The 25920-nt window shown below is 44.6% G+C and overlaps 1 protein-coding gene and 1 long non-coding RNA gene across 2 annotated transcripts; both read right to left on the bottom strand.

Moving 5' to 3' along the window:
* Positions 1-11007: 11007 nt before the first annotated feature.
* LOC124683331 lies at positions 11008-11733 on the bottom strand. The gene is made up of 3 exons (XR_006996637.1): positions 11650-11733; positions 11416-11502; positions 11008-11203 (listed from the first exon to the last, which is right to left on the bottom strand). It is a non-coding gene; the product is annotated as an uncharacterized LOC124683331 (long non-coding RNA).
* Positions 11734-20627: 8894 nt separating this feature from the next.
* Positions 20628-25627, bottom strand: LOC124656185 (protein DETOXIFICATION 16-like). Its single transcript, XM_047194978.1, has 7 exons — positions 24811-25627; positions 24618-24704; positions 24478-24534; positions 24168-24406; positions 23449-23567; positions 23213-23299; positions 20628-20765 (listed from the first exon to the last, which is right to left on the bottom strand). The coding sequence occupies exons 1-7, from the start codon at positions 25263-25265 to the stop codon at positions 20628-20630; spliced, it is 1182 nt and encodes a 393-aa protein (XP_047050934.1). The 5' UTR covers positions 25266-25627.
* Between the last annotated feature and the right edge of the window lie 293 nt (positions 25628-25920).

Below are 25920 nucleotides of genomic sequence, written 5' to 3'. Positions count from 1 at the left end.
CATCGGCTCGTAATAGCGGCAGCACTCGCACCACCACCTTATGTTGATCCTAACTCCAATGGAGCAAGTGTCGATGATTCGAAAGGAAGGCCGTCCAATAGAGCTCGAAAGTAATCTCACGACAGGTGTTTATGGCGGAGAAAATGCCTCCACCAACGAGCTGAGTACCTTAATTGGTCGGGACAAGATATCGGCTTCACAATAGCAGCATCATCCGCAGCAAGTTCCTCGACCAGGGCGGTCAGCACTTATTCTCGCAAGCAGCTATCGCGGGATTTGATGTCTCTCGAGTGTTCATAGACGGCGGCAGCAGCTTAAACCTTATGTATGCAGATACATTGAGGAAGATGAACATATCCTTAGCAAACTTAAAACCAACAGACACAAGGTTCCACGGCATCACACCGGAGAAACCAAGTTATCCATTGGGAAAGATCAATCTCGACGTTCGCGTTTGGGACCCGAGAAAATTATAGAATCGAGAGGCTCGAGTTTGAAGTCGTGGATTTTCCGTCGCAATATCACGCTCCGTTGGGACGACCAGCATATGCTAGATTTATGGCAGTGCCACACTATACATACTTGTTGTGGAGGTTGCCCGGACCAAAGGGACCAATCACGATCAAAGGAAGTTTTGCCTTAGCCGATAAGTGCGACAAGGATTTCCACCGGTTGTCGAAACTTTCGGGATGCAAGCTGAGTACTTGGCGTCAAAAGGCATGACCGATTACGACGTACCGCCGGACGTTGGAAGGCCAAACAAAGAATCAACTTTCAGTACTGAGAAAAATTCAAAAGAGGTGCAGATTCACCCGACAGACCCAAAAAAGACGACATCTATCGCAAACGACATGGATATCGCATAGGAAAGCGCGCTCGTCGAGTTCCTCCGTGAGAACTGGAAAATCTTCGCCTGGTGTCCAGCTGACATGCCAGGAGTACCCAGGGAACTTGCCGAGCACCACCTAAAATTGGATCCACTAGCGAGACCAATCAAACAACCTTTGCGGCGTTTTTCGAAACCAAACCGCAAAGCCATGCTGTCAGAAATCAATCGACTACAAGAAGCTGGATTTATCAAAGAGATATTCACAGAAGCCACATGGGTAGCAAATCCCGTGTCGGTGCCGAAGAAAAACACTAAGGTCCTTCGCATGTGCGTCGACTTTACGTGTCTCAATAAACATTGTCCAAAGGATCACTTTCCCCTCCCGAGGATCGATCAAATTATCGACTCCACGGCTAGATGTGAACGTCTTTCCTTCTTGGATGCATACTCTGGTTATAACCAGATCAGATTGAAAGAAGAAGATGAAGTAAAGACCGCGTTTATTACACCTTACGGCGTGTTTTGCTACAGAATAATGCCCTTTGGTCTAAAAAATGCGGGAGCAACATATCAGAGGATGATGCAGAAGTGTTTGGCGACACAGATTGGGAAGAACGTGCAAGTATACATCGATGATGTCGTCATAACATCAAAAAAGGGGGCAACGCTGATCGAGGATCTCAAGGAAACCTTCGACAACCTTGATAAGTTCTGCCTCAAACTGAACCCGACGAAGTGTTCTTTCGGCGTCCCAGCAGGAGAACTTCGGGGTTCCTAGTCTCAGCAAGAGGGATTGAAGCAAATCCCGATAAAATACAAGCTATCGTAACAATGAGGAAGCCAACAAAGTTGAAAGAAATACAACAGCTAACTGGGCGAGTCGCTGCTTTGAGCAGATTCGTCGCGAGGTTGGGAGAAAAAGCGCTGCCGTTCTACGCTTTGATAAAACAAGGAGATAAATTTCAGTGGAACGAAGAAGCCGACAGAGCTTTCGAGGATTTGAAGCGTACAATCTCGACACCACCAATCTTGGTGGCGCCAAAAGAAAGGGAACCTCTCCTGCTGTATATCGCAGCCACGCCCCAAGTGGTGAGCACGGTGCTAGTTGTCGAAAGGGAAGAAGAAGGAAAGCTCCACGGCGTGCAGAGGCCAGTCTACTTCGTTAGCGAAGTTTTATCGCCCTCAAAACAAAGGTATCCGCAGTACCAAAAGATAGCATACGGAGTGTTCACGACAGCACGAAAATTGCGCCACTATTTTTCGGCACATCCAATCATAGTGGTCAATGAAGCTCCTTTGTCAAATATATTGAACAACCCAGAAGCTACGGGTCGTGTCTCCCTTTGGGGAATAGAACTTTCCCCTCGGGACATCACGTATGAAAAAAGAAAAGCAATCAAGTCGCAAGTTCTGCCGGACTTCATCGCAGAGTGGATGGAGTTGCAAAATACAGGACCTCCAGATTTGTCGAGAACTTGGACCATGAATTTCGACGGGTCCAAAAGACTAGAAGGAGCTGGCGCAGGAGTAGTACTCATATCACCTGAAGGCGACAAATTGAAGTATATCCTTCGGATGACGTTCCCTAACGCATCTAACAATGAAGTAGAATATGAGGCTCTTATACACGGGATGAAGATGGCGAAAGCCTGCGGTGCAACTCGACTAAAAATCTTTGGCGACTCACAGTTGGTGGCACAGCAAGTTATGAACCAATGTGACGCAATCAATGATAGCATGATGGCATACAAGGAGGTGTACAACGAGCTCGAGAAGTTGTTCGATGGATGCGAAGTAAATCATGTTAGTAGATTGAGCAACGACGAAGCCGACGTTCTTGCAAATATCGGGTCGCAATGCCTTGCAGTCCCACCAGGTGTATTCTGGGAAGAGATAACAGAGAGATCCACTAAGTCGACAAAATCAAAAAAGAAAGAGAAGAAACCCTCGGGGGCTACCAAGGACAAGCAAGAGGACGAAGAAGAAGATCAGGACCTGGTCATGGTGATACAAATACCGTGGATGCAGCCGTACATATCATACATCCTCAGGAAAGAAATACCCGACGATCCAGTTGAGGCAAGGCGAGTAATTCGACGCTCCAAAGCTTTCACGGTGGTCAAGGGAGAATTGTATAAGCGAAGTATTTCAGGCGTCTTGCAAAGGTGCGTCACACCTGAAGAAGGAAGAATAATCCTGAAGGATGTACACGAAGGAATATGTGGTCACCACGCAAGTAGTCGAGCTATCGCAGCCAAGGTCTTTCGGGCAGGATTCTACTGGTTGACAGCAATCGAGGACGCCAAGGACATAGTAAGAACCTGCGACGCGTGTCAAAGGTTTGCCGCCAAACCTCATTCTCCAGCAGCAGAGCTAGCACCAATACCATTGTCATGGCCCTTTGCTCAATGGGGACTTGATATGGTGGGCAAGTTACACAAATCCTGGCCAGGAGGAAAGGAGTACATGCTAGTAGCTGTCGATAAGTTTACAAAGTGGATAGAAGCGAAGCCGATAAATTCACCAGACGGAGCATCCGCAGTAAAATTCGTCAAAGGCCTCGTCTTCAGATTTGGAGTGCCTCACAGCATCGTCACGGACAATGGCAGTAACTTCACATCCCATGAATTCAAAGATTATTGCGAAGAGGTGGGTATCAAACTGAACTTCGCGTCAGTTGCACATCCTCAAACCAATGGGCAAGTCGAGAAAGCCAATGGCATCATCTGCAATGGCATCAAGAAACGCTTGTTAGGACCACTGGAAAAAGCTCGACATACCTGGCCAGAAGAACTACCAAGCGTGTTGTGGAGCATCCGAACAACACCAAACACAGCAACACAGGAAACTCCGTTTTTCCTGGTTCATGGAGCAGAAGCAGTACTACCAATAGAGATAGAGCACAACTCTCCACGTGTCGCTGAATATGATGAAGAAACGTCGAGAAGAGCGTTAGAAGACGACGTCGACGCACTTGATGAAGCTCGAGATGAAGTATTATCTCGGGTAACCAAATATCAACAGGACTTGAAGAATTACCACAGTCGACGTTTGCGGCCAAGATCTTTCCAGGTGGGAGACCTAGTTCTTCGGCTCACGCAAAAAAGTCATGAAAAACTCGAGTCACCATGGCTTGGCCCTTACATTGTCACGGAAGTAATCGGAGGAGGAGCATACAGGATAAAGGACAAGAAGACAGGGGTGGAGGAGCCAAACCCCTGGAACGTGGCGCAACTTAGGCGGTTCTACGCCTAGAGTCGAAATATAGTCTTTGTAAAACTTCAATGTACTGAAACGCCCGCGAGTTTTCAGACGCACTCTTTTCCTTTTTCGGGGCACCGAGTGGGGCCGGAGAAGGTTTTTAATGAGGCGGGCTCGCGGTGCTGCAATATAATAAAGATAGTGACAATATAACTTTTCTTCTTTATCGACATGATCAAAGTCTTTGCTCCGACGAATTTCAAATATAGCTCATCGACAAAAGAAAAGCCTTGCCTTGGTATTCCAATACCTCGTGAGACAATAGAAATACAAAATAGTACTCAATAAAAAGCTCGGGGGCTCATCTCCACCATAAATATATAAATGCCTTGGTTCAAAACCTCGCAAATATACAAATACAGTAAAGAGTTACCGAAACACTCGGGGGCTAGACAAACAGAGAAATATAATGATTGCTTTACAATATAGTCATGGATTACAAAGAAGAAATATCTACAAGAAGAAAATAACTAGTCTTGATTCAATATGTCATCAAGAGTAACCCTGTTTTCCTCAGGAGCAGCACCAAGAAAATCGGCATAATGGCCATCGGCAAAAAAGTCGGCATCCATCCGAAGCAGGTCCTCAATCATTTCTTCGGCTATAGGCGTAACCTTCGTGTTAATCCTGTCAACACCAACTCTCCGACGTTTTACCTTTTGGTGAACCTTCTCGACAACCTGGGTAAGGTCAAGTTTCGAGTGGCAGATCTGGAGCATGATAAGAGCAAATCTGGCGCCAGCCACCAGTTGAGCTCTGACAAAATCATGGATACTGCGAGCATCCTTGAACCTTTCCATCAATTCAGGAAGAGTTTTTGGCTGGACATTCCGAGGAAACATGGAGTTGTAAACCATGGACAAGGTCTTGGTACAGAAGTCAAGGAAATCGCGAGTTTGAGAGGCGCGATCTTGAAATCTGACAATTTGGCGGGTCCTCTCTGGGGTAGCCCAAAACAAAGAACCATGGTCCAGGGAAAGATTAACAAGGAGGGTTGTCCTAGCATTCACCCTCTCTTCCTCGGCAGCAGCATCAGTAAAGGCACCTATCAAAACAAAGAAGTAGAAACCTTTAAGAGACAATAGCATGATGATGAAAGATATCAGAGGATGAAACAGGCATACCCGACATATCTGCACTGGCTTCATTCATTAATTCGAGCATGAAATTTTCTCGAGTAGTCGCCTTTTCAGCCTCGGAAGCAGCAATTTCTTTAGCAGCCACGGCCTCACGAGCTTGCTGAAGCGCAACTTTTTCGGCTTCAGATGACTTAGGAGATTGCTCCATCATTACAAGTGTTTGCTTCTTCGCATACTGAAGTTGCTGTCGAAGTTCATCCAGTTCTTGCGACAAGGTATCGTCGACAGGAGCAGTATCAGCAAAAGACTTCCTCGTGCGAGAAGAAGAAGGCGAAACATTGGAAGGAGCGGAAGATGGAGTATAGTTATCAAATATCAACTGAAATTTAAACAAGACAACATCAAACAACAGGCAAAGATAGAAGTTTTCATTAATCTCTTGGAATAATTACAAGGGCATTACAGTGGAGCTAAAGAAATACGTGTCGCCAAAATGACTACTTTGGCGACAAGATCAAAAGAAACAGAAAGAAAAACAGAGGCATGCAACTAGACCTCCGGCCTTGACGAGCTAGGAGTCGACGCTGGCTTAATCCCGAGATAGGCCAAGATCTTCTTTGTGTTGGGCTTGGCTGCCTTAATCAGCGACTTCCACCTTGATTGTTTTATCTGCTCGGTGTCGCCAACTTTCATCCAGTCAATAGTCTGTCGACTGTCGGCAACCAATGCGACAGTGTTCTCAACAGCAACCTTCATATTTTCTTGGCGCACCTTCAGTCCAAGGTCTTCCGACGTATTGAACATCTTGGCGAGGTTAAGGAAAGTCGCGGGTTCTTCTTTCTTCGAGAAGAAGTAAGGGAACAACGCCGACAATCCTGCATTAGCATTTGCCACGCCTTCACGAATTTCGCGCCCATGAAACTCCAGAAGAGAAAGTGCGTCAAGGAGAGGATCGTTGACGGGATTATCCAGATCAAAATCCTGGTTTGTTTGGGCTGCCACACGAGACAAGACATCAGTCAAAAACCAAGAAACAGGAAGTGCAATAAAATAAAAGGGATTGATAATATTACTCAGAGTACGTCGACTTTGCGACTTCAGACGCTTGAGGATTCCTTCTTCACGAGAGGCTTGTGCAGCTTTGTGCTCATCTAAGGCAGCTGTCGCATCCTCAAGTTTCTTCTGCAGTTCCTCGACACCAGCAGCTTTCGCCTTAGCTTCATCAGCTTCGACCTTGGCTTTGCTAGCAGCAAGTTCGGCTTTCTTGCGAGCCGCCTCACTTTGCTCAAGTTTTCGAGCAAGTGCGTCGGCGTGTTCGTTGGCCTCTGCAAGTTTCTCTGTCGAGATATGGAAAAGAGAGAGAAGAAAGATCAAAAATCGCGGCAAGCAACAGGAGTGACAAATCAAGGAAAAACAGCAAGTATGAAAGTCGTTACCTTCGGCTCTATTAGCATATTCACGGTACCCAATAAATTGGGAACCGATGCGGAGAAGATCCTTGATCATAGGCTGTTCAACGTGAACACAGTAAGAGAAACATCGGCATGAAAAAGAGAAAAGGTGTGAAAAAACAAAATAAGAAAAATATAGATGTCGACAAACTTACATCATCTAAGAGCAGAGTCGACGAACTGCCCAACTGAGGGGCAGGTTCAACAATCTTTTCAACCCTGGCCCTTTTTGGTGAAGGGGCACGGGGGCTTGATGGTGGAGTGGTGGTGACGACGTTTTGTTGAGGAGGCGACGTTTCTTCTCCTTCAACTAGCGTGTCTGAGGCAAGTACAGTACGTGACGTGCTTGTCCGAGGAGCCACGTCAGTAGCTGGTACTACTTCTTCCTCGTCACTGTTGATCAATAAATCGACAGCATAAAAAGCTAGACAAGATAAATATTTCGAGTACAAAAATAGAGAGAAATAAAGACGACTTACGAGCTGACGAGGGATTCAACATAAGGATCGTAAGCTGCCTTCGGATGAGAAGGAACAACTTCTTCGACCTTAGAGGTGCCGTAATCCTCGGCATCAGTCCTTTTCCTTTTGTTCCTTGGAGAAACAGCAGGAGGAAGGGACTGCGTCGACTCACTGGCTTCAGACTCAACTTCTTTTTCATGAGAAGCCGCAGATTTGTGAGAACCCGCGACTTCACTTTCAGGAACAGAAGAGCCTTGAGTATCTTCGGCAACGATGGCCATTTCTTCGACTTCTCCACCCTCAGGAAGAGGAGGAAGGGAAGTCATAGTAGGATGGTTCTGTAACAAATAGTGACCAAAGGAAAATTAAAGAGATGACAATACAATGAGATTCGGAGAAACTGCGGAACAAGATAAAAACTCGGGAAGATAAAATACCTCGGGGAGTGGATTGGTGGAGCTGTACGGTTCCACGCGACTTGGGGAAGGAATTGGGTCTTTGCCCAGACGAGAAAGTCTTCGAATCAACTTCTCGAAGTCCTTGGTGGAAAGATCACCGGAGATTCTGTTGGCGTCATTTTTACCAGAGTACGTCCAAAGGGGATTTTTGCGAGCCTGAAGAGGCTGCACTCTAATCCTAAGGAAGTAGGCAGTGATTTGAACACCAGACAGCTCCTTGCCTCGAGTGTTTTGAAGCTGGCGAATACGAGACATCAGTGCCTCTGTCGCTTTTTTCTCTTCCTCGGAAGCTTCGGCATCCCAGGAGCGGCGGCGCTGAATTCTGGCACTTCCGTCGAAAGGAATTATATTGTGCTCAACGGAGTTGGCGCTTTCTTCGTGGATGTAGAGCCACTTTTTGCGCCATCCTTGGACAGAATCAGGAAACTTGACGTCGAAATAGTCGACATCAGTACGAACACAGATAACAACGCCACCTATGTTATAAGTGACGTTGTGGGAGCCATTGCGGCGGAGGCAGAAAATGCGTTTCCACAGAGCCCAATTGGGAGGGATTCCGAGGAAACATTCGCAAAGCGTGATGAAAATAGAAATGTGAAGGATGGAATTGGGGGTCAACTGGTGCAGTTGAATCCCATAAACGAAAAGAAGGCCGCGGAGGAAATCGTGGATTGGGGTCGAAAGGCCGCGGATTAGATGATCAACAAAACTAACCCGGTATTCCATTGGAGGATTGGGGTAGCTTTCTTCGCTAGGAAAGCGGATGGCGTCCTCCTTCTTCATGAGGCCAAGCCTCTTCAGCATGTTGGTGTCTTGGTTGGAGATTTTGGATCTCTCCCACTCAAGATCCTCGGCGGCCATCTTGGATTCCGGAGTGCTGTGGCGAGTCAGACGCGCGCGCGGTGGCATCAACGGCAATGGGCAGAGCAATGTATGTGCGTGCGGAAGATTGGAGAGAGTTGGGCGCAGGGGAAGTTTTGCGAAGAGGAACAGGTGAGCGGCGCAAGCGAGGGGATGAACGGAGGTTGAAGAAAGGTTTATATAAGAATCGGGTGAGGCAGTGTGCCGTTGGATGAAGAAATCGTGTGGTGAGAATGGATCTTCTAGATACAAGGGCAAAAAGGTATTTTTACTGAGATAGGCGTTACCGTACGTGCGCCAGAAAAAGCGGAGGACGTGTGTCCCCCACTTGCACGACGTGTCAACGTGGTAAAAGCAATGGACCCACAGGGCAGAAAAATCGCGACTATTCGAGAAGGATGAAGTAAATTTGATTAAGGGACGCATGTCGACAAGAAAAATAAAAGAAGAGTGGCGACAGAAAGAATTATTCAATACTTCGGGAGCCTTTGATCAAATACAAGTTTTTGCCCAAATGCTCGGGGGCTACTTCAGAAAAAAGTAAATTTTCGAGTATGACAAATATAGAAATTGCGGGAGCCTACAACCAAGCACAAGTTCTTGGCTGTAGCCTTGGGGGCTACTCCCATCGGGAGCGCTGTTCGCGTGCCCGATGAAATTAACAAAGGAAAAATAGAAAAGCAAGAGAGTATATTTCGAGTTATAACTAACTCTACATATACTCCCATCGGGAGAGCAATATAAGTCATATTTGACTCGATAAAATGTGCCATTCCAACAGCCGGAAAAGCACTCGACAATATATTCTCGTAACGCCGAAGTTGCGATCAATTTCTGAATGCCGCAAATTTGCGAAGGTAAGACCCCGGATCCGTTCTGCCGGGCGTGGCATCGCCAAAGACTGCGCTCGCTACTTTTATCCGTATCAACAGATACGAAGAAAAATCCTAACGGACGCGTTAGGTACCCGATAAATTCGACCGGGACTCGACGGAATGGTAAGACCTTAAGCGGCACCCGTCGAAGTTTACACCGATATCCCGAGATCATGTCCGAGGACGTGATTTTGAAGTAGGTTTTTGCGGATTGCCACTAGAGCAGTTAACTAGTACCTGATCCGTCAGATGAACTAGCCCCAACTACCATTATCCCTGTACAATATAGAATTTTATGTGAAGAAGTATAACAAAGTCAAAGCTTTCGAATAAAAATAAACAGTGGAGATTTTCCCTGACTCTATGATTCAAGCAAAATCTCGGGGGCTACTGACATAGGCATCCCAAATGGGCCTGCCAAAGATGGTACCCGGGGTTTACTGGAGGTCCAATACCCGAAGAATAAGAAGATTCGGGAGCCCAAGATTTACTAAGGAAAGATAGAGTTGTAATAGGAAGTGTTGTTTGTAATCTGGCGGGATGAGCTAGAAACCGTCCCGGACTCTGTAAGCTTGTATAGCACGAATCCCTCGGCTCCACCTCCTATATAAAGGGGGAGTCGAGGGACGAAGAATCAATCGAATCATTATCTGCAAACCCTAGTTTTCATAATCGTCGAGTACTTTTCGGCTGAAACCTTCGAGATCTACTTACCCTCTACTTCCAACTAAACCCTAGCCTACAATCCATAGGCATTGACAAGTTGATACCTTGTCAATGAGGGATAATTTAATCTAAGATTAAGTGTACTGTTACAATTAAAATGATCCATGTTAGAGATTAAAAATAATTCAAAAAATAATTCAAAAAATTTAAAGTTAACGGACGGGACGGCGTGGCCTGCGCCGAGGGCTGGGTCTACGCCGACGGCACACGTGGCTCTGCTGAGGCGGATCTTCTCGGAAGCTATGCCGAGGGCTGCCGTCCATCGGCACAAGGGTTTCCGTCCGTCGGCATAGCGAGCGATTCCTGTAGTGATAGGGACACCTCTCAAGTTCGGTGGTGGGTTATTGGACAAAGGCAATGCGGTTATATGATGGAGTTTTATTATCGTAGCATGCCGGTCTCATGCGTTAGTTTCAAAACTTATATCAGATATTATAATGTACATATACAGCATTTTGATCCATGCACCTCGCGCATGGAAGGGCAGAACCATAAGAATATCATAACAATAACTTCGGGAGGTGGCATCACAATTCAGAAGTACATCCTCAAAAAACTGAATTATAGATCACATGAACTAATAAATGGTAATCGGGTATAGAAAGTGTGAAGCTAGATTCACTTTATGGGCAGGGCATGTACCATGGTAGAGAAGGTATGCCTTTCCTTACTCTGCCACATCAGCTAGAGAAGGCATTAGATATAAGTCATACAATGCATTATCTCTTACATCCATCTCTAGCAATATATATGAATAATTAAATTTTGGTAGGAAATCTATTGCTAAGGGAAGACATATGTGATACAATGGAGAAAATAGTCTTCCTTTATTTTCTAAGAGAGGATCCCTTAGCTAAGGGGAGATAAGCTTCTCTCTCTTCATTCTTTCTCATCTAACTAAGCAAAAAAATCTGACGTAATATCTCTAAGGGAAGGCTGACATCACCGCATTGTACGTGCCCTAACCTGAAAGCAATAGTTTTTTTTTAATCCTGAGATCTGCCCAAGGAGCAAAGTAGGTGAAACTTTGTCCACGTCCCTTGATTTTCTGATCAAGGCATGTGGGGTGGACAAACATGATCTTCTTCCGTTACCGTGCTCCTTATACCTTTAAGTTGCCCTATATCTGTCTGACCCTCTCTATTGTAGACGTTCTCTTTTTGCAAGATGGAAATATGTACTCTCTCTTTAGCTTTTGCAGCCTATAAATAAAACAAAGAAACAATATAAATATGAATCCAAATACAATTGACGATGAATTGAGATTTAAGCGATGAATTTCCTAAATGTAGGATGTCTTGTACTTTTATTATGGTTAACCACTTTCTCCTAGTAGGAGCTGGAGCGTGTTAGTCGTGGAATTGGTGATGTAAATAGTAAAAATGCATGTCTATTTCTTAAATATAAAACGTACCAGAATCTCCCAATCAATGCCTAAAAATAGCATTCCGAATATCAAATCTTGAACGCACAATGCGATGATGAACCCGATCCAAAAGCCCTGCTCCAACGGTACAAAGAATTGAAAGGTATACTTTTATCACAACACAATTATATAAGTACCTCCATGGGATAGTCAAATTCGCTTACATTAATAGCCAGATACTTCATCAATTAAATAATTTAACCGAAGAATATGGTATAGTACCTTTGCTCTCAAGTGAACAACAAATCCCAAAACAACTGAAAGAGGGACGCCAATTATGTATGTTGTTCCTAAAATTATTACTGCTCCTTTCTTTTGCAAACCACATCCCCTTAATGTACCTAGAAATCCAGAAAAGTGAAGAATATATGAGTACCACTGATTTCACGGTAATACTTCCCTGACTTTGCATAGACTAGTAAGCAATCGTGCACCCCTCTGCTCCAAAACAAAACCATATCATGGTTTCACGGTTACATAGTTCGAAATTTAATCGACATTTCACATGCTACACAAATTTTCCTTGTTACCATCATCTAAATAATTATACAAGTTTAACTTAATGGAATCATCCTCCGCAAATGGTGCACTTCATTCCCCGCAAATTATTATCACTAACACAAGGGAGAAATTTCCACCTTAAGGAGTGGTACATTCCTTTAATTTTCACGGAACTTGTGCAATTGTTTCCAATCACCATCAACTCTAAATTTCCTAAACCCTAATTCTAAGAATCTAATAGTAGTTATGCAATTGACAAAATTAGCTCATATGATTTAACTAACAGGGAATGTAAAGTAAATATTTTCATGAGTTCGTCAATTTTCCTATTGGATTATTAATGTCCATTTCTATTCAAACACATTGTGTCACAATTTTCCATGTGATATAACCATGAATTGTAGCCCAACGCTGTGTAATTATTTGCAAAATATTCATGGTAGATTTCTTTGTGTAGATAAATAAATAAAAAACATCTACATACCTGAAAACAAGCATTGTGTTGTATCAACAATATGGCAAATGGCGACCAAAGGTAATATATTGGCCACATACTTCACAACTTTGGTTTCGTTGCTATAAAGCTTTCCCCATATATTTCTTAACAAGACTAGAAGTAAGGATATGCTCAAGCCTTCAGAGGTAGCTATAAAGAAAGCTATTAATATTACTTTGCGCGCTTCTTTTGGACGACCAGCACCCAACTCGTTTGATACACGTATGCTGAAGACAAATGAAATGTATAACCAAGGTGTTACGCAAAAAATTGTGGAGTTACAATGTGAACTTCAGATTTCAAGTTACCTGACAGAAGTGCTCAAACCAATGGCGATCATGGTAACTATTGATGAAGTATTACGCCTATGCATTCAAACCATGCCAGTGTAAGTAAAATTTAGATAAATTTGTGTATTATTTTTATGATACAAGGAAAGCAAAAAAAACATACGTAATCAAGAATGCTGACGTTTCGAGTTTTGGGTCTGGGAGAATACCAGAAAGAAGCACTAGAAGCTCCAACGACCAGAATCTTAAACTTGATTAACAAAATTTCCACGTGAGACAAAAGCTAGATAAAAGAGAATCTACACATAAATAACTGACTAAGATTAAAGAATGACGTAGGAGAACAGACAACACTCACCATAGCATCAATGCTGACGAGGCAGCAAGCTTGAGGAATTGAGGCACATGGTGTAAGGCATCCCTCGAAAACCCTTTCCATGTTGCCTTAGAAGTGTGTGAAAATCTGATGTATAGTGCAAGCAAGATAGCATTGAACCAATATGAGATAGAGAGAGCCATGGCAGCACCCTTGTTTGCAAAAGGAGACTTGAAAACAAGAAGCCAGCATAACGGTACGTTGAGCACTGAACAGATCAATGAGCTAAGCATCAAGGGAACCACTACTCGTTGATTGTTCAGGAATCTAGTCTGGCATTGAACGAGTGCGTAACCAAATAGTCCTGGGATCAGCCATCGGATGTAGGATGCGGCCTCGGTAGAAACATCACGATTTTGTCGAATGAATATCAGTATAGGCTCTGTAAAATTCCACATTACTGACACTGGAACGCAGATGGTTATTAACACTAGCATAGCTCTCTGCGTGTGTACACCAACAGAAGCTTCTTCTTTTGCACCGAAAGCTTGACCGCAGAATGTGTCTAGTGCACTGCTCAGTCCAATCTGCCATAAAAAAGACTGAAACATTACCTCAATAATGAAGTCTGTAAAATATATGTTTTGCTACATCTGCATATTAAATAAATAATTGTTGGTTTTCTTTCTAGACACGAAAGAAAAACATACCCTCAGGTGCATGTATGGAACTTATATAAGGTGATAGTGAAATATAGTACTAACTCGTAAGCACACCATTCCGGGAATTGGTATTTTCTGTCGAATGTATAAAATATTGCTTACAGGGCCCATTGAAATCCAAGGTCAAAATTCTTGAAGTAATGTGGCCACACATCATCAAATATGTGGCAGAAGAATTGAAAGCCAACAATACAAATTACTAGTATAGATGGTTAAATATTTTTCAAAGAACACAAGCACGTAAATGTACTTAAAAAGGTTCAAATTAAGCAAGAAAAAAACTCAAGTAGTTTAGCTTATGAGGACACTGGGCAAACACATAAGTTTGAGGCAGGTCAAACACATGTATTGCCAACAATATACTTGGCCTATGCATATGTATTGTAAGACTACAGTGGTATCTACTCTCTCCATTCTGAAATAATCTGCATTCTAGGCCTAAAATTTATTCTGAAATACTCTACATTCTAGCTTTTAGTTAACAACAAGATGAAAAATGAAGTGATCCTCCTTTATCTATTGGATGTCGCTATTTTCAATGTAACTTGGATTGGTTGTTTACCAATTTAAGTAGTACTAATAAATGCACTACTAATTTGTATGATTTTTTCTAGAATGTAGACTATAAGAGAACGGAGGGAGTAGTCCTAGGGTGCAGTAAGCCATTGAAGAAATCGGGTTAGCTTAGACAAAGTCAGCCGGTCAAGCAGTAAATATGTTTACAGTAAATGACTCCGGGTGAAAACTGAATTAGAACTACAATTTATGATTCTGATTGCATCGATATATATTTAAGCTGACTCCGAAAGAAAATAAATGGTAGGCCTTGGAGGCTTCACTACGGGAAAAAAGGGCGTTGCCGTGCACCTCGTCTTTGCCGTGTGGCTCCGCATGGCAAAGATTTCTTTGCCGTGTATCAGCGGAGAGGACGCACGGCAAAGAATCATTGCACGGTAAAAGAACTAACGGCGCACGGCAAAGAAACATGTCACGGCAAAAGCCTAATTAGCGCACGGCAAAGAAGCTTATCACGGCAAAGCCACAATTAGCGCACGGCAAAGAAGCTTATCACGGCAAAGCCACAATTTGGCGCACGGCAAAAAATAAAGCCACGGCAAAAACCCACTTCGCTGAGTACTTACACACGGCAAAGAATAATAAATTATGATTGGCTGAAAAAATATGCCACAGATCTATGGCATGGCATAGCTGAATGGCCCGGATAGGTGACGTGGCCTACCTCACGTCTACCTTGGCCCCACAACCCACGACCCACACTCATCTCTCTTTCTTTGAGAAACCACACCCATCTCTCAACTCTGTTATAGCACCCTCCCCGAGCTCCATGCCCCACGACTTCACAGTTTTAGGCAGTGGCTCTGAGCGCCATGCCGCCATGGCCACAGCACGCGGCGGCGCCCATCCCGGCCTGCATCGGCGCACGTCCCCGGTTCCCACGGCGGCGCCCGTCCCCAGTTCCCGCGGCGGCGCTCATCCTCGGCCCACGGCGGCGCTCGACTCCGGTTCCTGTGGCGGCGACGGCGGTCGGCTGGTCGGAGCGCGCCGAGCTCTTCTCCGAGCTTCTCATCCCCGACTCCTCCCAGAGATGGTGCGGGAGTTGAGTACGGCGGCGCCGGAGCTACGTGGCGACCATCCTCGGGCGTCGCCGCCTCCTCCCTGTCCTGGCCATCCTCGAGCGTCGCTGCGGCGAGCGGGCGTGGGCAAGCACGCGGCGGCCAGCGGGCATGGGCGGGCGCGCGGCGGCGGCGACCTGGCGTGGGCGAGCACGCGCGGCGGCGGTGACCTGGCGTGGGCGAGCACGCGTGGCAGCATTCAGCAGCCAGCCAGCCACTACGCCATGCTCGGCATCCGCAGCACGGCGAGCGGCGTCATTTTTTTTTTAGTTTTGCTAAACCGCTTTGCCGTGCGGGCAGGTAAAGCACACGGCAACGATCGTCCAGTGCCCGGCAACGACGTGCCTCATGGCAAAGGCGACAGGCGCACGGCAGAGAAACACGCACGGCAAAGCTTCCACAGCGCACGGCAAAGCTGCGACGCTCGGCAAAGGCGTTGCCGTGCGATTTGCCCGCGACGCACGGCAAAGGCATCTTTGCCGGGTGGGTCGTTGCCGTGCAATCTTTGCCGTGCACGGCCGCACGGCAAAGGCGTTGCCGAGCAGATTTTGCCCTTTGCCGTGCGTTTTGCCTGCACGGCAACGCCCAGTTTTGCCGTAGTGCTTGGACCCTATTGGTCTACAAAATCGGCTACAGTTTAAGAAAGAAACCAGTCGCAAAAGGTGTAGGAGGTGTGTGCAGATAATAGAAAGAATTAAACAGGGTCAAATAAATTGGAAGGGAAGCTGAGTGCCCAGTGTGAGTGTGTGACAGGTGCTGCGCACTAGTACTGCTATATCTCTGGATATGGTTCTGGGCCCAATTATGTCATTGGCAGTGCAAGGATGATGCTCCATATTAGTATAGGCCAGTGTGAGTGTGCGACAGGTGCTGCGCACTAGCCATCGGATGTAGGAAGCAGAAACGATTTTCTCGAATGAATATTAGTATAGGCTCTGTAAAATTCCACACTACTGACACGCAAATGGTTATTAACACTAGCATAGCTCTCCGTGTGTACACCATCAGAAGCTTCTTCTTTTGCACCGAAAGCTTGACCGCAGAATGTGTTTAGTGCAATGCTCAGTTCAACCTACCATAAAAAGGAATGAAACATTATACCTCAATAATGAAGTCTGTAAAATACATGTTTCGCTACACTTGCAGATTAAATAAATAATTGTTAATTTTCCTTCTAGACACGAAGAAAAACATACCCTTAGGTGCATGTATGGAACTTATATATGGTGATAGTAAAATATAGTACTAACTCGTAAGCACCATTCCGGGAATTTGTATTTTCTGCCGAATGTATGAATATTGCTTACAAGGCCAAATTGAAATCCAAGGTCAAAATTCTTGAAGTAATGTGGCCACACATCATCAAATATGTGGCAATAGAATTGAAGGCCAAAAATATGAATTACTAGTATAGATGGTTAAATATTTTTCAAAGAATGCAAGCACATAACTGTACTTAAGAAGGTTCAAATTAAGCAAGGAAAAAAATCAAGTAGTTTAGCTTATGAGGACACTAGGAAAACACATCAGTTTGAGGAAGGTCATACACATGTATTGCCAACAATATGCATGGCCTATGCCGATGTATTGTAAGAATGTAAGACTACAGTGGTATATATATAGTCCTACGGAGCAGTAAGCCATTGAAGAAAACTGGTTAGCTTAGATTACAAAGTCAGCCAGTCAAGCAGTATATATTTACATTCAATTATTCCGGCATAGCCCTCCCGCAGTGTATCCATTTGGACTAAGCTCAAGGAAAAAAAAACTTATCGATTTGGACTAGCAGTTCGAGCGCAACCGCTCCTCCTCAACCAGGAGCCCTAGTGCCAACTGGATTCGACGGACCTCAGCAGCCGGCGGCCTCATGGAACGCGCCCTCCGGCGCTCCTCCACACTCTCTACAGAATACAGCCCCCCGCGTTCGATTCTCCTGGCGGCACTGCCTAAAGCCGCGCCGGCGCTGCACACAGCCAAGTTTGACAGGCTCGGTGAGAAGCCAAGAACCACGGCGGCACATCTTGATTCCGGAATAAGGAACGGCTACGGCGGCACTGCGGCATCAGCAGCATTTAATCACCCACAGGGGAGCTTGTAGCAATTTTAATTTCTGTTTTTTTATTTCCTCCAACTGTGGAGGATGATCCTCCATTAGTTCTAAAAAATTATACTACTTGTAGGTTTAATAATAAAGAACAAGAAGAAGCAAGACAAGTGCAGTGATCTGAAGGCTGCAAAGAAACCAAAGATTACTTTGATCTCAACGCCAACGGTAATATCCTGATGAAAATTTGAGCTTTCATATCGTATAGTGTTATTGTGTTGAACAACAATTTATATGACTTTGCATAACTAATATACAAAACCTGGCTCCGCTACTGATAGCCACCACAATTGTACATGGTAAAATACTCGTACGGGTACTGGCCGGTGTGCTACACATCTAGAGCTTGTTAATTGTTGAGTCAATGAGTAATGAAGCCATGAACATAGTTTTTGTAACGGAACGAAGCAAAACATCATGCTGGAGAGGGGAGATGATGCATATACGTACCATCATGCTGAATCCAGTGACAAAAGAAAAGCTGGTGGCCAACGCTGTCCCGGCGAAGACGTGCTGGCTGTCGCTCAGGTGACCGACGAACATGAGAGCCACGAATACGAGGCTCAAGTTGAGCACATAGGTGAAGGAAATCGGCAACCCGAGCTTCAACTGCCTCTTCATCTCGTCTAGTACATCTCCTACCTCCATTCACAAATACTCTCTCTCTCCTCTCTTGTGTCTCTCTCTCTCAGATGATGATTGCCGTTTCAGTTTAGGATGTATATATATAGAGACGAAATAGGTAAAGTCCTCTTAGCCTCTAGGTCTTGCATACGTGGAATACACATTAGTTGCCGTGGGTTGGCTTTTACAAACTGCCCCTGGTTTGCAACGTGCAAGCTTCCTTTAAAAAGAATCTTGCTGCAAGCTTCCCTTTTCACCGATTAGTAGCATATTTCTTGTGAATGCTTCTAACTTTTTGACATGCTCACAAATGCATTAACATACTACTGTACATGGTTTCCGGAAAACCACAAATGCAGCTCGAGGTACATGTGGACCCTTTTTTGAAAAAATTGAAAACTGCATTTTGAAGTTCCAAGAAAATCTGTAATTGAAATGTTGCCTTCTACAAACGTGCAAATTTTCAACTCGAAATACCTTAATTATATTCGTGGCTGTGCCAAAATGACAAATTCTGAAATCTGTAATAGCGAATAGTACAAACTTTCAAAACTTCAAAATCTTTCAGATTTTGTTATTTCTTGTGCAGCCCCCAATATAAGGTATATCAAGTTCAATTTTTTCAAAAAAAAGAGCTACATGTAGCTCGAGCTATAAAAATCCACTCCATATTTTCCAAGCTATAAAACATGACCTACCTCTAAAAAAAGTCAGCGTTGGTGAACATGTTGGGGATCAATCAGGGGACGTGTACCAAACACTGTTTGAGGTCCCTCTTGAAGATGATATGGTGGTGTACCGCCCACTGTTTGAGGTACCTCTTTTTTAAACAGAAGGCTCGAAAGCCCAGCTTTGAATTAATAAAGCCATAAAACGGCCATGGATTACAACGGGACACCATAACATAAGGCCCTCCGTACCACACAACACCACACCACACCACACATTATGGCCGAAAGATAAAAATGAGCACTCTGAGAAGCTTACAACACTACGCTACAGCACAAGCACACGGCTTGCAGAAGCGAAGACCGCCACTCCACGGCACCAAGGACTCCAAACCAGCGGGGCACGACGAGTCACTTCCAGGGGCAGAGAGGAAGCCTTGAGCGAGGAGAAGAACCCGGGACAAAGAGCACCAAATCTTCCTGTTCTCATGCCGAAGAGGGCCCCTACCCTCTCGCCATGGCTCGGAGGCGTCGAACCATCGGACATGAGAGAAGCTCACCCGAGAGCTGGAGAAGAGATGGGCTCGAGAGCCAAGGACCTCCTGGAGCACGACCGCCATGACAAGAAGAGCACACCTCACCGACCACACTACCGCCGCCCTTGAACAACCTAGCGTAGCAGGAAAGCCACCGGACACAACAACAGATCACAGGCAGTGGCCATCGAGGACCAAAGCATCCACCTTCGACTCCCCACCCGAACCACACATCTCCCCAGGCGACGCCTCCAAGGAGGTCACGGCGCAGCACGTCGACGTCGCCCAATCGAGTGATTTTGGACTTTCGTCCAGGAGATAGGTCGGGGGTGGAAAGAGGGGTCGCAGCGTCGCCTCCAAGGAGGAACCCGGCACCCGAGGGCGTCGACAACGCCGGGCCGAACCAGCTAGCCTAGGGTTTCCCCTGACCCCAAACAAACCACCAGCACCCCAAGCCCAGAGCCAGCGGCGTCGCCACCAATAGCCGGAGCGGGCGGGGGAGAGGGGCGGGAGCACATACCACAGATCTTCACGCAGAGGACCGCGCCGTTGTCGACGTCCGCTGCCGCCTCACCTCCCGCGAGGTCGAGGACCACCACCAGAGCCGCCCGCCATGACGTCCGCCGCAGGGCCCCATGGCCACACCTCAGAGCCCGCCGCCTCAGATCCCGAGCCCCCACCGGGGAAGCCGCTGGAGAGACCGCCCGCGAAGGGGAGGTCCGTCGAGCCGCCGCCCCGATCTAGGCGAGCCCCGCGCGTATTTCCTCCATCGAGCAGCCACGGGAGGAGCAAGGGCTCAGATCCCCGCCGCCCCCTTCACCGGCGACGCGGCCTTCGGCCAGCGTCACCTCTAGGGGCGACGAGGAGGGGAGGGGAAGGGGGGAGGGGGAGGAGGGGAGGTCGGTGGTGGCGGCGCTGTAGGGTTTCACCCCCTCGGTCACCTGGAGGGAGCGACGCGAGGGGAACGACCCGTTTTCTTTGTGTTTGTTTCCATTCGGCAGGAGGTACCTCTTGAAGATGACATGATCAAGAGTTCAAGACAACCACAAAGCTCTATGATTGGAGTCTAGGGGTCTCTCAACCTCTCACGCTCCAGGCCACACGGTTGTTCTGAGCCTTGTCAGCACGACGGGCGCATCTATTGTATGCCTTCAGAAGACTAACCTTTAAAGGGAGCTTTTATTGATTCAAAAATCGCATCAAGGCGATACAACCAATACAGTTAGGTAAAGGCGGTAGATCTTTTACTTCTAGGATCTGCCGAAGGAGCAAGTAGGTGAAACTTTGTCCACGTCCCTTGGTTTTCTGATCAAGGCATGTCTGGTGGACATACATGATCTTCTTCTTGTACAGTACTCCTTACACCTTTAAGTTGTGCTAAACTGTCCTCTGAGATGTTCTCTTTTTGCGAGATGGAATCATATACTCTCTCTTTAGCTTTGGCAGCCTATAAGAAAAAGGAAAAATATAAATATGAATCCAAATCCAAATTCAACTATATACTCACGTTGTCACAAAAAATAAATTGGTACACCTACACGCTCACCAGCTAGCTAGACACTACTAACTAACCGGTTAACTAGAAAACCAATACACGTATTCATCAATAAAAAAGTATCGAAACACTAAAGAGTGTCTAGATACATACTAGTATAATATAGCGAACTTCAAGTTCCATATGGGCCAAGGGATATTTTTTTCTCTGCTGGAATTACGAAATCTCATTCTACCGGACCAAATTACTGGAATTTACAAAAACAAAACAAATTTTAAGATATGTGTCAAATATTCAACAAATTTATAAATTCATTAAAAAAATCTTGGGCAGTATTTTGGCTGGTATTTTTGAAAACTGTAAATACCGTTGCTAACAGAGAGAAAATTCTACATGATAAAATTACTGGAATTTACAAAGAGAATTCAAATTTGGAGATTTGTGTCAAATTTTCGACAAATCTATAAATTCGTTTGAAAATATTGAGCAATATTTTGGCCTGAATTTTCAAAAACCGTAAATACGTTGTCCACCGAGAGAAAATTCTACTGGACGAAATTACTGGAATTTGCAAAGAAAAAATAAATTTGGAGATGTGTGTCAATTTTTCGTCAAATTTATAAATTTGTTTGAACAATCTCGAGAAGTATTTTGGCCGGTATTTCAACGTAAATACCGTTGCTCGCTGAGAGAAAATTTTACCGAACTGAATTACTGGAATTTACAAAATTTGCAGATTTATGTCAATTTTCGACAAATTTAAAATTTTGTTTGAAAAATCTCGAGCAGTATTTTGGCTGGTCTTTTCGAAAACCGTAAATGCTGTTGCCCACCAGTAAATTTTCTCCACCGAGAAAAAAAACGGGACGTAGGTCGTCGGTACTCATACTCCTACCTCTCTGCACATATAAAGTTTTGGAAGGCATAGTACATGTTTAACTTACGCCCACAACGGCAGCATATTGTGGCACACAAGAAAGAATAAATGAATCTATTTTCGGAAAAGAAAAAGAATAAATGAACCTAGTGCGACGAGAGACATCTCGTGAAGATCAGGTACTATTAAGTTTTGAAAGACACTATTCTGGGATACATACTTTTCCATAGAGCATGCACGTGCATACAAAATGCCAAATCGAAATGACCCTAGAGTAGCTATAGTCTCAAACTGGTCCAGGCCTCCAGCTCCAGGGTGATGATCAATCCGGCGGTCACATCGATCAGCACATGATAATTGTGCAACGTAACCTCATCGATCATTTCAGAAGAAATTTTTCAACAGAATCAATCAAAGGCCCACGGCCGCAACATTGATGGACACAACAGAGAAGAAACACAGCACGAGGGGTCCGGGCCCTCCCTCACGGACACGGGGTGTATGAGGTTTTGGAAGACATGGTACTACGTCACGACAAGAAATGAAAGAAGAACCTATTACGACGAGAGGCATCTCGTACGCGGAGATGATGCATAAAGCTCTGACATACATTGCTCCGAGCGACAGATCCTTTTCCAGAGAATATGGACGCAGGAAATGGCCAAATCGAAAGTTTGTCTTGATCAGCTCTTGGAGCTACGCATGTCGATCATGTGAAGGAGGATAGGCTAGGCATGTCATGTCATGTCGGACCATTGGCCTGGCCAGTTGGGCACACCCTGACCCTGCGGCCGCTACTCCATGCACCCACACCACACTAACTAGCCCTCCTAGAAACACTCGATCATGTGAAGGAGGATAGCATGCACGCACATAGCCTGAGCAATTCTACCAAGCATGCACAAAGACCTATTCTAATGCTACTACTAATAACTCTTCTATTCCTACTCAATGCTTGCCACACACCCCATGTACTACTGTACTAGATCTCCAAACTACATGCAAATACTCTATGGTGCATACACCTAGCCAGTAGCCACTGACTTAAAACTACGTACCAACATCACAAGATTACATATATCTAACACCGTGTAAAACCTCGTGGCAACAAGAAGCAGGCCCCCTTGCGCTGGATAATTTCAAGATCATCGTGATCCTGATATCCCAGTGCAGATCGAGCTATTTGGTTTCAGCAGCCTCCCAGGGAACATGGGAATATGGACGCAGGAAATGGCCAAATCGAAAGTGTGTCTTGATCGGCTCTTGGAGCTACGCATGTCGATCATGTGAAGGAGGATAGACTAGGCATGTCATGTCGGACCATTGGCCTGGCCAGTTGGGCACACCCTGACCCTGCGGCCGCTACTCCATGCACTCAAACCACTAAATGCAGGATGACTTCTAGTAAGGTCAACTGCTTTCTCATAATACAAACTAGAACACTTTAGTCGTGTATTTGTTGTGATCTTATGCGTGTTAAGACAATTGAAGTGCAACTCAATTTATTATGTATGCAACTTACCAGGTTCTCCCAACTAATGCATGAAAATAGCATTCCAAATATCAAATCTTGAACGAAGAGTGCGATGATGAACCCAATCCAAAAGCCCTGCTCCAACAGTGACAAAGAATTGACAGTTACTTTTTTTAGTCGCAATACAAACACGGAAGTAACTTCATGGGCTATTCAATATCACTTGATTATAGCTCATGAACTTCACGAGTAAAGTATTTTAACTGAAGAATAGTGTATAGTACCTTTGATCTCAGGTGAACAGGAAAGCCCAAAACGACTGAAAGAGGAATACCAATAATGTACAACGTTCCTATCATTACTATTGCGCCTATCTTTTGCAAACCACATCCCCTCAATGTACCTAGCAATCCAAATAATGATGAACACATGAGTACCACTCATTGCAGCATAATTTTTTCATGTCTTTACAAGGACAAGTAAGCTATGGTGCACCCCTCTGCTCCAAAACAAAACCATGTCCTTCTATTCCAAAGGTCTAGTTTGAAACGTAATTGACATTCAAAATGAAATACAAATTTTCCTTCTGAAATACAATTCTCAAAAACATTCGGCGACGGTATTTTAATTTAATCGATCCATGGGCTCCACAAATGGTGCACTTGTGCCCCTCATTTATCCCTGACACATGGGCGAAGTTGTAACCTTAAGGAATGGTACATTCCTTGGATTTTAGGTATATGATTCTAATAGTACTTGTGCATTTAACAAAATGCGCATACCTAAATCTTTTCAGTACTTTCTCAATTTTCCTGTTGAAAAGTTCAGACTCTATTTAAATCATGAGATACACATGGTGTCATAGTTTGCCATGTGATAAAAGCATGCCGAGAAGTCTAATATATGTGCAATGATTTCCAGAATGTGGCTGACAGGTATATTAGAATCAACAATTGCGGGTAATGGTACACTTGTAGATAAACAAAATAAAGTGTTTGCGTACCTGCAAACAAGCACTGTGTTGAATCAAAAAGATGGCTAATGGCGACCAGCGGTAACATATTGGCCACATACTTTACAACTTTGGTTTCGTTGCTATAAACCTTTCCCCATACATTTCTTAACAAGACTAGAAGTAATGATACGCTCAAGCCTTCAGAAGTAGCTATAAACAAAGCAATTAATACAACTTTCCGCGCTTGTTTAGGACGACCGGCGCCTAACTCATTCGAGACACGTATGCTGAAAACAAATAAATTGTATGACCAAGCTGTTGGGCAAAAGAATTGTAAAGTTACAGTTGGTTAACTTACCTGGCGGAAGTGCTCAAACCAACAGAGATCATGGTAACAATTGATGATGTATTACGCCTATGAGATCCAAGGATGCCAGTATAAGTAAAATCCGGACAATTTTGTGTAGTTTTCAAGAGAAAAGAAATAACAAAACCTACGTGATCGAGAATGCAGAAGTTTCGAGTTTTGGGTCTGGCAGAATACCAGAAAGAAGCACTAGAAGCTCCAACGCCCAGAATCTTAAACTTGATTAACAAAATTTTCAGGTCAGACAAAAGCAGGATAAACAAGAATCTGTATAAAAACTGACTAACATTAATATATCGGCTTGCTAGAATTGAAAGCACTCACCATATCATTAATGCTGATGACACAGCAAGCTTGAGGAACTGAGGCACATGGTGGAAGGCATCCCTTGAAAATCCAGTCCATGTTTCCTTGCAAGTGGGTGAGTACTTGATATAAAGAGCAAGCAAGATGGCATTGAACCAATATGAGATAGAGAGAGCCATGGCAGCCCCCTTGTTGGCAAGAGGAGACTTTAGAACGAGAAGCCAGCACAGCGGTACATTGAGCACAGAACAGAGCAATGAGCTAAGCATCAAGGGAAGCACGACCCCTTGATTGTTCAGGAACCTAGTCTGGCATTGAACAAGTGCATAACCAAATAATGCTGGGATCATCCATCGAATGTAGGAACCAGCGACGGCGGAAACTTCTCGATTTTGTCGAATGAAGATCAGTATAGGCTCTGTACAATTCCACACTACTGACACTGGAATGCATATGGCAAATAGCACTAGCATAGCTCTCTGCGTGTGTACACCTACAGAAGCTTTTTCTTTTGCGCCGAAGGCTTGACCGCAGAATGTGTCTAGTGCAGCGCTCAGTCCCACCTACGACAAAAGAAATGAGACATTACAACTCAATAATGAAGTCTATAAAATATATGTTTCCCTACTTTTGTAAATTAAAGAAAATGATGCTAGTTTTCCTTGCAGGCACAAAGAAGCACACATCCCTGGGTTCATACGTGGAACTTATAGATGGTGAAAATAAAATATAGTACTAGCTTCTAAGCAGAGCATTCTGGGGATTGATTTTCTCTCTCTAACATATAAAATATTGCTTAGAGGGCCAATTGAAACCCAAGGTCAAAAGATCAAGGAGTAATGCGGTAGTGCATAATAAAATATCTGGATTTTTTTTTAGAAAATAAGACAACAATGTAAATTACTAGTACTAGGTCAGTAAGTACTTGTGAAGAAGACTAGTACACAAATATATATACTTGAATAAAATTCAGTTTAACCAGGATAAAAAATTTCAAGTAGTATATCTTATGAGGATATTGGCAAACACATACTGCTAAATCTAGTTTGAGAAAGGTCAAACACAATAACACATGTATTGCCATAAATATGTTGGGCCTATGCCTATATATGGTAAGACCAGTAAGCG

Source organism: Lolium rigidum, chromosome 1 (genome assembly GCF_022539505.1).
Source record: "Lolium rigidum isolate FL_2022 chromosome 1, APGP_CSIRO_Lrig_0.1, whole genome shotgun sequence".
NCBI lineage: Eukaryota > Viridiplantae > Streptophyta > Magnoliopsida > Poales > Poaceae > Lolium > Lolium rigidum.
This window is presented reverse-complemented; position numbering and strand designations above follow the sequence as displayed.